The sequence below is a fragment of the Scyliorhinus torazame genome, chromosome 10, assembly GCF_047496885.1.
Source record: "Scyliorhinus torazame isolate Kashiwa2021f chromosome 10, sScyTor2.1, whole genome shotgun sequence".
NCBI classification, from domain to species: Eukaryota; Metazoa; Chordata; class Chondrichthyes; order Carcharhiniformes; family Scyliorhinidae; genus Scyliorhinus; species Scyliorhinus torazame.
Window position 1 is genome coordinate 88,426,704 of NC_092716.1, and position 13,901 is coordinate 88,440,604.

General features: G+C 44.0%; 1 protein-coding gene across 6 annotated transcripts in view; it reads right to left on the reverse strand.

Moving 5' to 3' along the window:
- fhod1 (formin homology 2 domain containing 1) overlaps positions 1-13,901 on the reverse strand; it is a 591,964-nt gene that overhangs the window by 206,158 nt on the left and 371,905 nt on the right. For all 6 annotated transcript variants that reach the window (XM_072518387.1, XM_072518386.1, XM_072518390.1 and 3 more), the window contains exon 9: positions 245-388. In XM_072518387.1, coding sequence (XP_072374488.1) covers positions 245-388 — 144 coding nt within the window. The remainder of the gene's footprint in view (positions 1-244; positions 389-13,901) is intronic.

A 13,901-nucleotide genomic window follows, 5' to 3' on the forward strand; every position in this document is an offset into this window, starting at 1 on the left:
ACAAACCCAGAGTCATCAATACTTCACTCTAGCATTAGTGAGCTCACAGTACTCTGTCTAGACAATCGAATCTTTGAAGGGCAAAATCGGATTGCCCTGCTGTTAAGGTGAAGGTTTGATACTAAATCTCAGAAATGCATTAATTTTTCTTTCACTAAATTGTAATATCAGCAACAATTGCGAACATTTATCAACAGAATGTCACTTCTGTTCCATTCATATTTTAACAAGAGAGCGATTTTACCTCATAAATGGTAAACTGTTGCTTTAAGTTTGGGTCAGTTCCTTTATTACTCATGTGCCGTTGGATGATTTTTTCCATCCCCAGTTGCTCAAGACAGTCTGTAACATCATAGAATGAATCCTGGTCTGGAAGAGCTCCTAGGGTCTGTCAAAAAAGAAAAACCTTTCAAATCAACTTTAAACTTATCAGAAAAGCCACTCAACTCAGCAAACCACAAGCCTCCAGTGCTCAACTCTCCCTTTTCTTGTTTGACAATTTTCAATGATTCTGTCCATTCTTCGGTGTCTCATACCATATGCCAAGTATTATTGTAAATGTTATGATGCTGAATATAAATTTACTTTTCACTAATTCAAATTTATGTTCATTGGTCCCATTATCTGGCTTATTTTGAAGTATTAATATTTATTACATCAACGTCCCTCAAGGATTTGTTTATTGCCATGAAGTTTCTTCCTTAATCACCTTCTTTCTAGATTGTAGAAGTTGATTTTGTCTATTCTTTTGTGATATTCGACCTTTTTCATAATTAGAATCCTCTTTGTACCCCTGCCAATACATGAATATGATTCTGTAGTATGATGACCAACTGATTTCCCGACAACACAATCTGTTCCCTCGCCACTCTCCCCAACCTCTCCCTACACACTGATTAGCACAGGGCTAAATCGCTGGCTTTGAAAGCAGACCAAGGCAGGCCAGCAGCACGGTTCGATTCCCGTACCAGCCTCCCTGAACAGGCGCCGGAATGTGGCGACTAGGGGCTTTTCACAGTAACTTCATTTTTAGCCTACTTGTGACAATAAGCGATTTTCATTTTATTTAAGAAAAATGCATCATGTGACTCTGGCCTGAGCTTAAATAATCTCCATTAATAAGACAGCCTACTTCTGCTTCCGTAAGGCTGTCCGTCTCCACCCGCCCATCTCCACTCAGCTTCTTCTGAAACTCTAAACTGTGCGTTTGTCATGCCCTGACTCAGTCATTCCAATGCCCTTCTGGCTGGCTGCCCACTTTCTATTCTTCATTAAGCTCCGTGAGGATGATATTAATTGACTGCAAAGGACATAGAAAGGCCAACAGAATGGGCAGATTGAATTTAATGCAGAGAAGCATGAGGGGATAGTGAGAGGTAATAGCATAATTCCAGTGTGCAGGGTAAGAGCAACCTTGGGCACGCAAGGTGACATGCCTGCCAACTATTAGCCCCTGGACCTGGGGCATCCTGGTAATGGCAGAGAATTCTGCTGCCCGGGCATCTTGTTGGGACTTGCCCATGTCAAGATTTAAATACTGCCCAGGAAAACAGGGCATCTGTGAGCTCATGGATGCACTTGTGAGCTTTAGCTGGTGAAATCCCCACTCGAGCCCTGGAATGATCCTGAGGTGTAGATGTTCAGGGCTACGGTGACCTTGACGGCCACTGGGAGCGGATATCCTTCTCCTCCACGTGGTGCCAAGTCCGCAAGCACATGGCACAGGTGCCACACCATCCCCTTGTTGACGGAGCCTCCTGTGGCACATGCTGTCCATCATCTGTTCAAAAGACCAGTGACGCCTGTACCTTGGGCCATCGCCGGCCTTCCCCTCTGGGACCCGCCCTGGCCGGATAGGCGGCCAAGCCCTCAGTATGTGGGGTGGGGCCCTGCACATGGGCTGCCACCTCGAGCCTCTATTGCTGCTGCTGCCGCCTTTTCCAGCGTCTGGCCTGCCAGAATCACCACTGGGGCAGGTTCCACAGGATCCAAGGTATCGTCCAACCCGTGCAATATCTGTAAGGAATTGGGAGAGGGTGTGAGACAGACAATCAGCGGTGTCTTCCACACTGGGACCCTTCAATCTCCCCATTACTCCCCTCGCTCCCCCCCTCCCCCCATCTGTCAAGCCCAACCCACGCACCCCTGGCTGCAGCAGAGGCCCCTGCTCAATGGACCCCACACCCTGTACACCATTAATTGTATCGAGATTGAGCTTAAATGGGGATTAATGTTTTCTCTCCATGGTTTCACCAACGGAAGCAGGCTGGTTAGATTGCAAAAAGATCTGCGCCTGCCGCAGTTCCCGATTTTTGGTCTCTGCTACGATTTAACGGCCTTGCCGCGCTCTCACTTAAGCGCAATTTGGCCATTAAATCACACCCTTTATAAAGTTCAAGTTGGGCCACAACTAGAGGATTGTTCCCAGTTCTGGTCACCACTCTTTAGAAAGGATGTGAGGGTCCTTGAGAGGGTTCAGAAGAGATTTACCAGAATGGTTTCAGAGGTGAGGGATTTTAGTGGTTCATTTGGAGAAGCTGGAGCTGTCAACCTCGCAGCAAAATAAATTAAGAGGAGATTTGATGGAGGTGTATAAGATTTTGACAGAATTAGGTAAAGTAGACAAGGGAAAGATGTTCGCATGAGCTGATGGTACAAAGGCTAGGGGACACAGATGTAACGTGTAGGGTAAGAACTGCAGGGGAGATGCAAGGCAGAACCTTTGTACGCAGTGAATGCAAATGACCTGGGACCTGATGCCTATGAGGGCGGTGCAATGAGAGACGATTAAGGGGACGATCTCATGATGTGAGCATGGGGGTACCTGCATTTTCACAACCTCTGGCTCTGCTCGTCTTTTAATTGTGGCCTGGGTTGGAGTGTGTTTGACTGCTGCAGTCATTTTTTAAAAGAAATTTCAGCTTGAAACGCAAGGATATTTTGCGAGTCAGGGGTACAATTAAAGCCTTGTAAAAAGCGTGGGCCGATGATGTGGGTGGAGGCCTTGCAGAGGGTGAACGAGTCCTTGTTGTGTACGAGGTTAAGCCTCATCCAGTTTAAAGTGGTGCATAGGGCCCATATGACGGTGGCGAGGATAAGCAGGTTCTTTGCGGGGGTGGAGGATAGGTGTGTGCGTCGCACGGGGTGGGGGGGGGGCGTGTATCACGTGCACATGTTCTGGGAACATCCAAGACTAAGTGGGTTCTGACAGGGGTTCTCGGACGTGATGTCCGAGGTATTTGGTGTGGGCGTGGTTCCGAGTCCGGAGGTGGCGATATTTGGTGTGTCGGAAGACACGGAAGTCCAGAAGATGGGGGGAAAGAGAGGTTGGCGTTGTGGTCTTTGCCTCCCGGGAACGGACTTTGTTGGGTTGGAGGGATTCGGAGCCGCCGAACGCAGGGGTGCGGGTGAGCGACCTGGCAGAATTCCTGTGCTTGGAGAAGGTCAAGTTCGCTCTGCGGGGGTCAGTAGAGGGGTTCACCTGGAGGTCAAAACCATTCATTGATTTCTTCAAGGAGAATTGAGGGGTCAGCAAGGGGGAGGGAGGGTTTGGAGGGGTAAGGGGGGTTGAAATGGGGAAGGCGTGACATGGGCAGCATGGTAGCATAGTGGTTAGCACAGTTGCTTCACAGCTCCAGGGTCCCAGGTTTGACTCCTGGCTTGGGTCGCTGTCTGTGTGCAGTCTGCACGTTCCCCCCGTGTGTGCGTGGGTTTCCTCCGGGTGTTTCGGTTTCCTCTCACAGTCCAAAGATGTGCAGGTTAGGTGGATTGGCCATGCCAAATTGCCCTTAGTGTCCAGAAAGGTTTAGGTGGGATTACTGGGTTACGGGGATAAAGGGGACAGGGTGGAGCCCAAATGATCTCACTGAATGGCAGAACAGGCTCAAGGGGATAAATGGCTTATTCCTGTACTCATGTTCCAATGTTTCATAAACAGCAAAGAAATGAATTATCGTTTTTTCTAATTCTGGTAGTGTTGAGTAAAGAAGCAATGTTGACTGGGAACATTGAGCTAACTCCTTATTCCTTACTCTTATTTGAACATTGCTGGGTGACCATCCACCTGCACTACCAGAACAACCACACAAAACGTGTTTGTAATGCAGTACTGCACTGAATTATCCTCTTAGATTAACAGCAACAACAATTTGCATTTCTATTTCACCTTTGACATGGAAAAAGTACCAAGATGCTTTGTAAAGGCTTAAGAGAAAAACGGAGACCAATTCATAGAAATCAGGAACACTTAACAGGCATTTGGTCAAGGAGGCTCTTAAGGAAAATATAGGAGTGGAGAGAGGAGGGAATCACAAAGAATGGGCCTAGGGAGCCAAAGGCCCATTCATCAATGATGAGACCAAGGGAGAAGGCCTCTCAAAAGTATTGCACTGTTCAAGAGGCCAGAACCAGAATAATGACGGAGGGGTTTGTGATGATATGCATAAAGCAATTCTGTACATAATGTTATGCATGACCTCCGGTCACTAGGTAGCAGTGTAAACCCACCATGTGACCCTGTGGCTGGGGAGTTGTGAGTAGGTCCTGCTGGAGGATAGACGTTTTTTGCAGTAGCTCTACAATAGTTAATTAGTGTTAGTAGTTTATTATTTTATTTGTCATAGTTATCTATATCTCGCATTTGTTTCTTAATTAATTATTTAAATTAGATGTTCTGTAGTTCATCATTCACTTCGGCCAGTCTACAGAAAATGAAGGGTTGTTGCACTGGAGGAGGTTATACATAGCAAAGATGAACTCATGGAGAGATTTAAGCATAGGAATAAAAATTTTAAGTTTGAGGCATTGGGGCACTGGGTGACATCATTGGTCAGCAAGGACAGGGATAGTGGGTGAATAGAACTTGCTGCAGAATATGAGACAGGCAGCAGAGCTCAGAACTGAGGTTACAAAGTCTTGTTCAGCCCGAGACGGTTGCCTTGGTATGGCAATGGAGTAGGGGGCAGCAAAGGTTTAGCCTCCCCAATTTCTACCTGAATCAAACTGCGGCACATCCAACGCTGAATATCAGACAACTGGTCTGACAACTCGGAAGCAATGGAAGGGTAAAGGCACGTAGTGCTGGATGTCATCAGTGTATACATGAGAGCTGATCCCATGTCTGTGGATGAGGTTACCAGCAAATAGACAAGGATAGGGAGGAGGCAAAGGGTAGGTTCATGGGGGATGTTTGAGGTGACAATGCAAGGGTGCAAAGAGAAGCTACTGCTGCAGATCCTCTGCTGATGATCAAAGAGAGAGGAGGAACCAAGAGAGACTTCCCACTGAGCTGGACATTGGCAGGCATTGCAGAAGATGTGGGTGATTAAACTTGCCAAAAGCTGTAGAGGTAATAGAAGGATGAGAAGGGATAATGCATCATGACCACGTTCACAGACGGTGGCATTTGTGACTTTTAAATAAAGCTGTGGTGTGGGTAGAAGCCTGTTTGGAGAGATTCAAGCAGGAAGCTGTGGACAAGCGGAGGGCTGGATGGTGTGCGCGTGTGGCATAGATCTGGGAGGTGACAGCACATTAAAGGACTTTGGAAAGAAAGGACAGAGGAATTGAGGAGGAGATGGTGATTTTGAAATTGAGCAAGACCCAAGGAGTGGGTGTCATTTACAATATCACTTAGTATGGGGGTGCAGGTGTTGCAACACAGAGCCAGGTGGTGAAGGATAGAACACTGAAACCTAGTCTTTAGACTATATATATCTAGATAAACGATTTAACATGATAAAGGGAGCGAGTTTCAACTGCTTTCTGAATTGAAGAAAATCACAAAGTCATCTCATGAATATACATTAAATGAGATGCTCGTAATAATGCAAAACAATTAATACTTTAATTTCATACTTCTTATTTTGCACTATGTCGATGCTTGCATTTTGTTACATGTCAGTCTGAATAAAGGACAGCCCCCCTCATTCATTCTCTGCAGATTCAATGGTTTAGTCTTTAATTGAAGGACCGGCAGGATTTACACAAGAAGTCAAGTAGTGTTTAAGTTACACTTGCCAGCAGACTGTTGGAAGTCTCTTGCTGTAGCCAAGCTTAAATATTTACAGAATAGCTGGAGTTACACAGTTTAAAAATAATCCCTAGTTCAACAGGCCTATTTTGTATTAAATTATACTACCCAGTCTCCTTGTATTTCAATGAGCATAAAAGAACACTGGTTTTAGTACAGACCAGTCATGCAACATTGCATACCTTTAGATCTACATCACTCTTATCTGTAAGGCTCTATCACCTGATCATTTACAGATTTAGTCCTCACAGGATAAAGAACATGACCAAAAACAACAGCCAACACCACTAAGCAATTGAAGTAAACATTACCAATAAATCAAAACCAACTGGTATACACATTAAAGGTCCTAAAAGCAGTCAGCAGGTGCACAAGTTCAGATAATATCGAAAGCTACTTAGACCCTGTCCTTATGTCATCAACAATGTCTTGGAAAATCAGACTAACCTGTTTTGAGGTCTTTAATAGAACGCATATACTTCAGTGGGAAAATTACAATGCCACAATCATTACTTCACTTAAAGAACACGGAATTAAAAATAGAAAACATTGTGGGAAATATCATACATCGAAACAAACGTAAACCAGTCATTGAGCGCGTGCAATGGTTTTGTCGTGTTACTCAACAATCTGACGTAACAACTCAACTAGCCATGTTTAAATGTGAACATAGACACTACACAGGCCTCAAAGCATGCAATAAATGCAGAAAAGCTGAAGTGGATTGGGATACTTCAACAAACTGTCAGCTCAGCTTCTCCTGGTTGACTCAAATGTCAGGCCACCCATCCACTTTGAGCACATTAATCATTTCCAGCAGCAGTTTTGTTTGACTAAATTATGATTACTGATGACCAACTCATGAAATTAACTGAATGCTTAAAAGATGTTGCATGCTCCTCTACTCAACATTAAAATATTATAGTTTCATTAACCATGGATTCATTTTCTGTAAAATTGCATTGTGCATTTGCAATTGGCACATTTTAGTTCATCACTTCACGGATACCAAATTCCTGACTCAAATCATAAAAACCTAAAGAAATATTTTTCAGCAGACAAACTTTACTTGCTGAATTGTCAAAGAAAATCACTTTGATGCAAACATACAAAGTTGATGGGTGGGGGAAAAAAAGTTGGTCCATTAAACCTGCCCCCCACTCATATGGCTGCAGTGTTGTAACTAGACACTTCTACTCTATCCAACAGTCCTGGCATCTCCTTTCTTAAAGCCACAAAGCCAAAGCTCAGAGTGGGCAGAGCAAAACCTAAATCCATCTCCTGGAAGAGACAATAAAAAAACCCAGGTATTCCAGAAAAATTCTCCTGACACCCTCGGGTGATCACATGGACCAGGTGCTATTTAAAAAGGCACTTGCTCTCTATATGACACACTATTCTACACTATGAACAGTTTTTTTCTCTTAAAATAACTTGTTAAGCTGGCTTGCTTTGCTTTTAAATGTGCTATACTAGTAAACTAGGTTAATAAAAGCCATGGTACTTCAACTTCCTGGGCAAGGCTACCCTAGACCGAGACAAAGTCATGTTATAATAATGACGTAATTGGAGCTACACAAGGTGGAAAATTAATTTAAAAGCAGTTAAATTGTTCTTGTGTTCTTGATTATGTGTGTATGGATGAATTAGTGGTGCTTATAGTTAGGTGGGGTGCCCAGTGTGTAAATACAGAAGTACAGATTGACCAGAGACCCGAGGAAGTCTGTTCAGCCTGTTGTGTCCACACTAAAGTAATGCGTAAGAATAACTTGATTAGTCTCACACCCTTGCCCTGCAATTATTTCCCTTCAGGTGCGTATCCAATTCCCTTTTGAAGGTCCACATTTACTCTGCCTCCAACATACTCAGGCAGTGTATTGCAGATCCTAACCACTCGCTGCGTAAAAGAGTTATTCCTCATGTTGTCATTAGTTCTTTTGTCATTCATCTTACACTAGTGTTCTCTGGTTCTCCATCCTTCCAATAGGAACAGTTCTCTCTCCAGTTCCTTTGTCTAGACCCCTCAAGATTTTGAAGACTGCCATCAAATCTCCTCTCAACATCTCAACGGACAGGCAAATACCAGTTGCTGATAATAATCTACGTGCTTGCATGAGAATGTAGTGGGGTGTGGTGATCAACCTCTGGAGAGATGGAGGAACACTTTCCCTTCCAGACGCACTCAGACCCTCATACAAAGTAAACAGGGGGATTTGAGTGTCTGCTATCATATGTTGATGCAGATGTCTATCAAATTCTTGTTGTGCTAATTCAAAATATTCTACTGAACTTGATAATAGGTTAATCAAATTTTAGACTGGGGAAAATTTGGCATTCAGAATTTTGGGTTGGCAACTTCATACCAGGATCTTCTTGTTGAGTTTACGTTTTGCCACACAAGTTACACTGTTACAAGAGCATAATGAACTAGAGGAATTCCCGACAGGAGCTGGCCAGTACAGGCCTACTCCTCATGTCAAATCGGTTATTGCAATAGTCATGGTTTTGTATCCCTACTTACTGTTTCAAACTAAGATATTTTTTAGAAATGCATTTTGACAGTATTAATTTGCGCTAAACGGCTTTCTAACCAATCAATTCTTGACTTCCGTGCAATTAATACATTAAAGTCTTTTTAGGGCTAACCCACACTAATGGAAGGGAACTCCTGCACATAAGAAGGACCAATAAAGATCACTGAAATATAATAGTTCATAAAGAAAATGACATGAGAGGTTCTTAACTATTTATTTTACTGCAAGACAACTTTCTGCTCATCACCGTACTCGACCCCAAAGAGGTCAGGAAAGGAGACCTTTGTGTCAGCAGAATGACACAAAAAATGCAACATCTTTTCATGTTAAAAAAAAATCAATGGGGTGAAACTGGAATGAATTACTTAGCAGTTCTATAAGGGACAGTCAATGCTATAAAGCAGGCAACATTACAGAATAAAATATGCTTTGAGAACTAAGATGAAAGATTTGATTTACAATGGCTTACATTCTGATGATATACTGGAAACAATCAAGTAACAAGAATTTGAGATCCCAAGCTGGCTGGATTATAGGAAGTAATAATAGGTACAGGTTATAGAAAGGAATTTTGGTAGTAGGAGGAGAGAGACTTCAAGATGGACTGTTAGGACCTCTCCTGCTCCTAGTCTAAGTCAATAACTTGGGTTTGATTTTTAGCCCCAACCAGGGCTATGATCGGAGGTGGATAGGCACTAAAAATAGAGGCCCGAGTCGGCTTGCAGTTTTTCTCTGGCTCCATCCCACACATGGACCATTCACACGGAGGTGGGACGGGGAATACGCAGCCACATGCAGCGGAAAGCTGATCTGGCTTCTAAAGGGCCACGTAAGGCCAATTAGAGGTGGTTGACTGGAATTTTCCAGTCAACCACCAGTTTGCTGCAGGCAGCCATGGCCAGCGTAGCTGCCTCGAGGCAGCCTCCTGACAGCAGTCCGAGGGACCAGTACTCCTTGAAGTCCACCTGCCCGCCTGGGTATAGCAATGGCCACAGGCTCCCTCAATAACTTTCCTTTGCAGACTGCCGCTGCTTTCACATTGGAAGGCCTCTGATTGGCCCTCCAGCTTCAAGTGCCTACCCGCCATCTTTAATTGGTTGGCGAACCCACCCCCCGGTCAGTAATTGAGCATTCTGCTGAAAATGACTGAGTGGCTGTTTCATACAGTGTGGGCTCTTGACAGCCAATGAGCCTGATAGCAGGGATCAGAATCCCACAGAAGAAGACCTACTTCTGGGTTCAGCAACCCATACAAATCAGTCAAATATGCAGACAACTCTAACCCTGACAAGGAAAGGGAATAACAAAAGGAAGAAACAATCAAGTTTGACGAGACATCCGAAGATACACAAGAGGAACTGGATAAATCCCATAATTGGGAGAAATAGTAGCAGATAAAATTTAGTCAATGGGATGATGCTCAGGAAGGAAAACAGACAGCAAACATACTCTTGTGAATGGTGTACTAGCAAGAGTGGTGTTGAAACAGCTTTACGGGAATAATAAAGCTCAGCATTGGGCATTTTTCATCATTTTGGAGCAGCAGACAACAAAGTAAATGTGGTCACATTGCTAAAGCAGCAGAGTATTCGATGGAGAAGTTATCCTAGAGCCGTACACTGCTCTGCTCACACCTACCTGTTAGATCCAGGTTTTGGCTCAGAAACATAAGGAAGCTACTCAAAACCCGAAGGCAACATAGAGAAAGACCAACAGGCTGATTGCTAGTTTCATAGAATTAAGAACCAGTTTAGCAAAACTTTGAAAGGTGACCAAAAGGGGACTTTATAAAAGTTATACGGCAATAAAGAATTTGGAAAAAGTAAACCAGGAGCACTAAGTCAAGGCATACTATTAAAGTAGGGCAAAGAGATACAAACTCAAACCCTGGTTAATTTAGGATTGACCTCAGGAGATTTGTAATGACCCAAAGAGTCATTAAACACTTAGGATGACCTTTCAGGTGCAAAAAGCTTTGGTGTCTCAGTTTTTCTAGAAGGACAAGTTAAGGTAGCCCATAAAATTGCTAGTCCATTATTTATCACGTGCAACCTGAAAATAATATTTAACAGTGACAGACAGTTGATTGGAACCAGCAGTAGAGTAAAATTTAGATACTGCCTTGGCCATAAAAGTTGTATAACTAGCAACAGTCTACAAATATTATGTTTCAGGCTTTCTGTTGTGAATTTTGATGTACCCAGTGCTACAGAGATAGCTTTTGCAGAATAAACAAGGATCCCACTGTATTATCATGATATTGTCAGCATTGTTAGGAGGAAAAATAAGCGAGACAACTTGCGCTGTCTTCAAAGGGATAAATAACCAGAACCGTAGCAAATGTGGCAAAATAGATTAGAAAGAAATAACTCTTACATGCAGGTCAAGGATTGGCAAACATGTATCCACATGAACATTCCAAGGTGTCTGTGTTGAGGTTATTCTTACTAACCATGTACATTAATGACTTTATTTAAAACTGGTGAACAGCATTGGAAGTTACTGATTGCACCAGGTTGGGAGCATTGACAAAATTGTAACAAGAATCATGAAAGGCCGCAAGAGAACTTAGATGAGACATCAGGGGCAAATTGGACAATTAGTGATGGGCAACAAATGCTGGCCTTGTAAGCGATGTTCGCCTGCCATGAAAGGATAAATTAAAAGGCAGACAGATAGTTTGCAGGTGCAGCATATTATAGAAAAACATGGAATAATATAGTTTAGAAACAATGAAAAGAGCTACATCTTCAACGGCAGTACTGTAAATCATGATGTGCTAGACTGCCAGGTCATTAAAGGTAGCATCACAAGGGGTTTGATATCTTCAGCCACAGAATACAAAAGCAGAGAGATAATGTTGAATTTAGACAGACCTTAGTTAGGTTGCATATGGCGCATTACGTGCCATGTTAGATAACCCAGTAGAGGAAAGATATAAAGTAACGGATAAGGTGTGACGTGCCTTAACAAGGAAACTTGAGAAGTTGGTGCTTTCTTGAATAGACGTTTATAGGTTGACTCAATACATGTTTTCAAAATGATGAGAGATTGTGAGAAGAGAAGTAGTCATAGATTGTTTTTGCCAGTCAGTCAGTAAGGTGCCAAAATGAGGACACAAATTTAAGATGTTCAAAAAGTGAATCAAAGAAGCTTGAAAAAAATCCCACGTCACAGCAGCACAGTTGGTTAGAATGTGAACTTCTGTGCCATAAACCAATGGTTAAGCAGAGTTCATGGGCGAAATTCTCCCAAAACGGCGCGATGTCCGCCGACTGGCGCCCAAAATGGCGCCAATCAGACGGGCATCACGCCGCCCCAAAGGTGCGGAATGCTCTGCATCTTTGGGGGCCGAGCCCCAACATTGAGGGGCTAGGCCAGCGGCGGAGGAATTTCCGCCCCGCCAGCTGGCGGAAACGGCCTTTGTTGCCCCACCAGCTGGCGCGGAAATGACATCTCCGGGCGGCGCATGTGCGGGAGCGTCAGCGGCCGCTGACAGTTTCCCGCGCATATGCAGTGGAGGGAGTCTCTTCCGCCTCCGCCATGGTGGAGACCGTGGCGGAGGTGGAAGGGAAAGAGTGCCCCCACGGCACAGGCCCGCCCGCGGATCGGTGGGCCCCGATCGCGGGCCAGGCCACCGTGGGGGCACCCCCCAGGACCCCGGAGCCGCCCACGCCGCCTTGTCCCGCCATTCAAAAGGTGGTTTAATCCACGCCGGCGGGACAGGCAATTTATCGGCGGGACTTCGGCCCATCCGGGCCGGAGAAACCAGCGGGGGGGCCCGCCAACCGGCGTGGCCCGATTCCCGCCCCCGCCAAATATCCGGTGCCGGAGACTTCGGCAACCGGCGGGGGCGGGATTCACGCCAGCCCCCGGCGACTCTGCGACCCGGCGGGGGGTCGGAGAATGACGCCCCTAGTTACATTATTTTAAAAGGTACTTAAGGTAGCTGTATCATAAAAGGAAATATCAAGGGGGGTTGAACCAGAGAGTGGATGACTCATTTTGAGACAAACACAGCAGAAATTTAATGAAGCAAGTAACTATGAATCTGTGCTATACAATTCCAAAACTGCACGGTGAGGTTCATTCTAATGAATACAAGAGTCTGCATGAAGTCCTGAATTTCTTGTCTGGTAAGCATTGGATTATTGGCAGCCCTATCTACCTGCCCCATTACTACACATTATGACTATTCTCTTCAAGACAGTCATTTATTTCTCTTCAAAAAAACATATAAACGCAAAGTCAGTTAAATTACATAACATTTAAGTTTTTAAACATTATGCTGCTTGCAGTGAAAACAAAGCATAATTTATTCTAAACGGCAGGAATGGTCAGACTTGCACCGCAGCCAATATGAATGACATTTCCGACATTCTTTTGCCTGGTTCTGGTCAATGCTCTAATTTCTGGAAAATGCTTTAAAAATATCACAACCCAAAATGTTACTTCTGTAATTAGATACATGAGTGTTTGTAAATTAATTATTAGTCATCTCTGACAACATTACTCGTGAGCCAAGAGTCAACCTAAAGAATTGTCTCGAACTGCTCTGTGCAACTGGACTTCCAGTCCACAAGACTGACTTTTCCCAGTAGTCGGGGAAACTTTCCATCTTTGTGAAAGACGATTATTATTTTGCTTACAAAGAAATTTGTTTTGCCAATGAGCCTGAGAGCTTGTCCAGTGGGCGGAGAGCAGAAAGGCCAAAGGTTTAATCCTTGGCTTTGCCAATTGAGACCAACTGGTCTCAGTGTCCCCCTCAGTTCGAGATTAGGAAATCAATTCAGCGAACATTGCTGGAAGCGCATGTGTATTTTTTTTTAAATATGTTTATTCAAATTTTCCAACAGAATCTTAGCAAACGCCCCCCCCCATAACAAAAAGAAAGAAACACAAACACAACAGTCAAAAATTATACAACACTTATACATTGGGTTTCCCCATATACAGTGTAGCCAGTTAAAATGGCTAACTTCCGATTTAGAATGGCTAACTCCCGATTTAAAATGGCTAACTCCCGAGTTAAAATGGCTAACTCCCGATTTAAAATGGCTAACTCCTGAGTTAAAATGGCTAACTCCCGAGTTAAAATGGCTAACTCCCGAGTTAAAATGGCGAACGGCAAAGGCTGATGGGAAAGTCAGCCAACAAGACACAAACAAGCAGCTGAAGGTTGAGTGTGTATTTACCTCTGGAAAGGTCAGACAAGATCGATACCAGCAACCATCAGCATAACAAAACACCAGCCATCTGCATATTAATGAGCAATCCCCGGGAACAATGAGCAACATTTAGACACATAAAGCCAAACCAGACTCTTTGGCACCAGC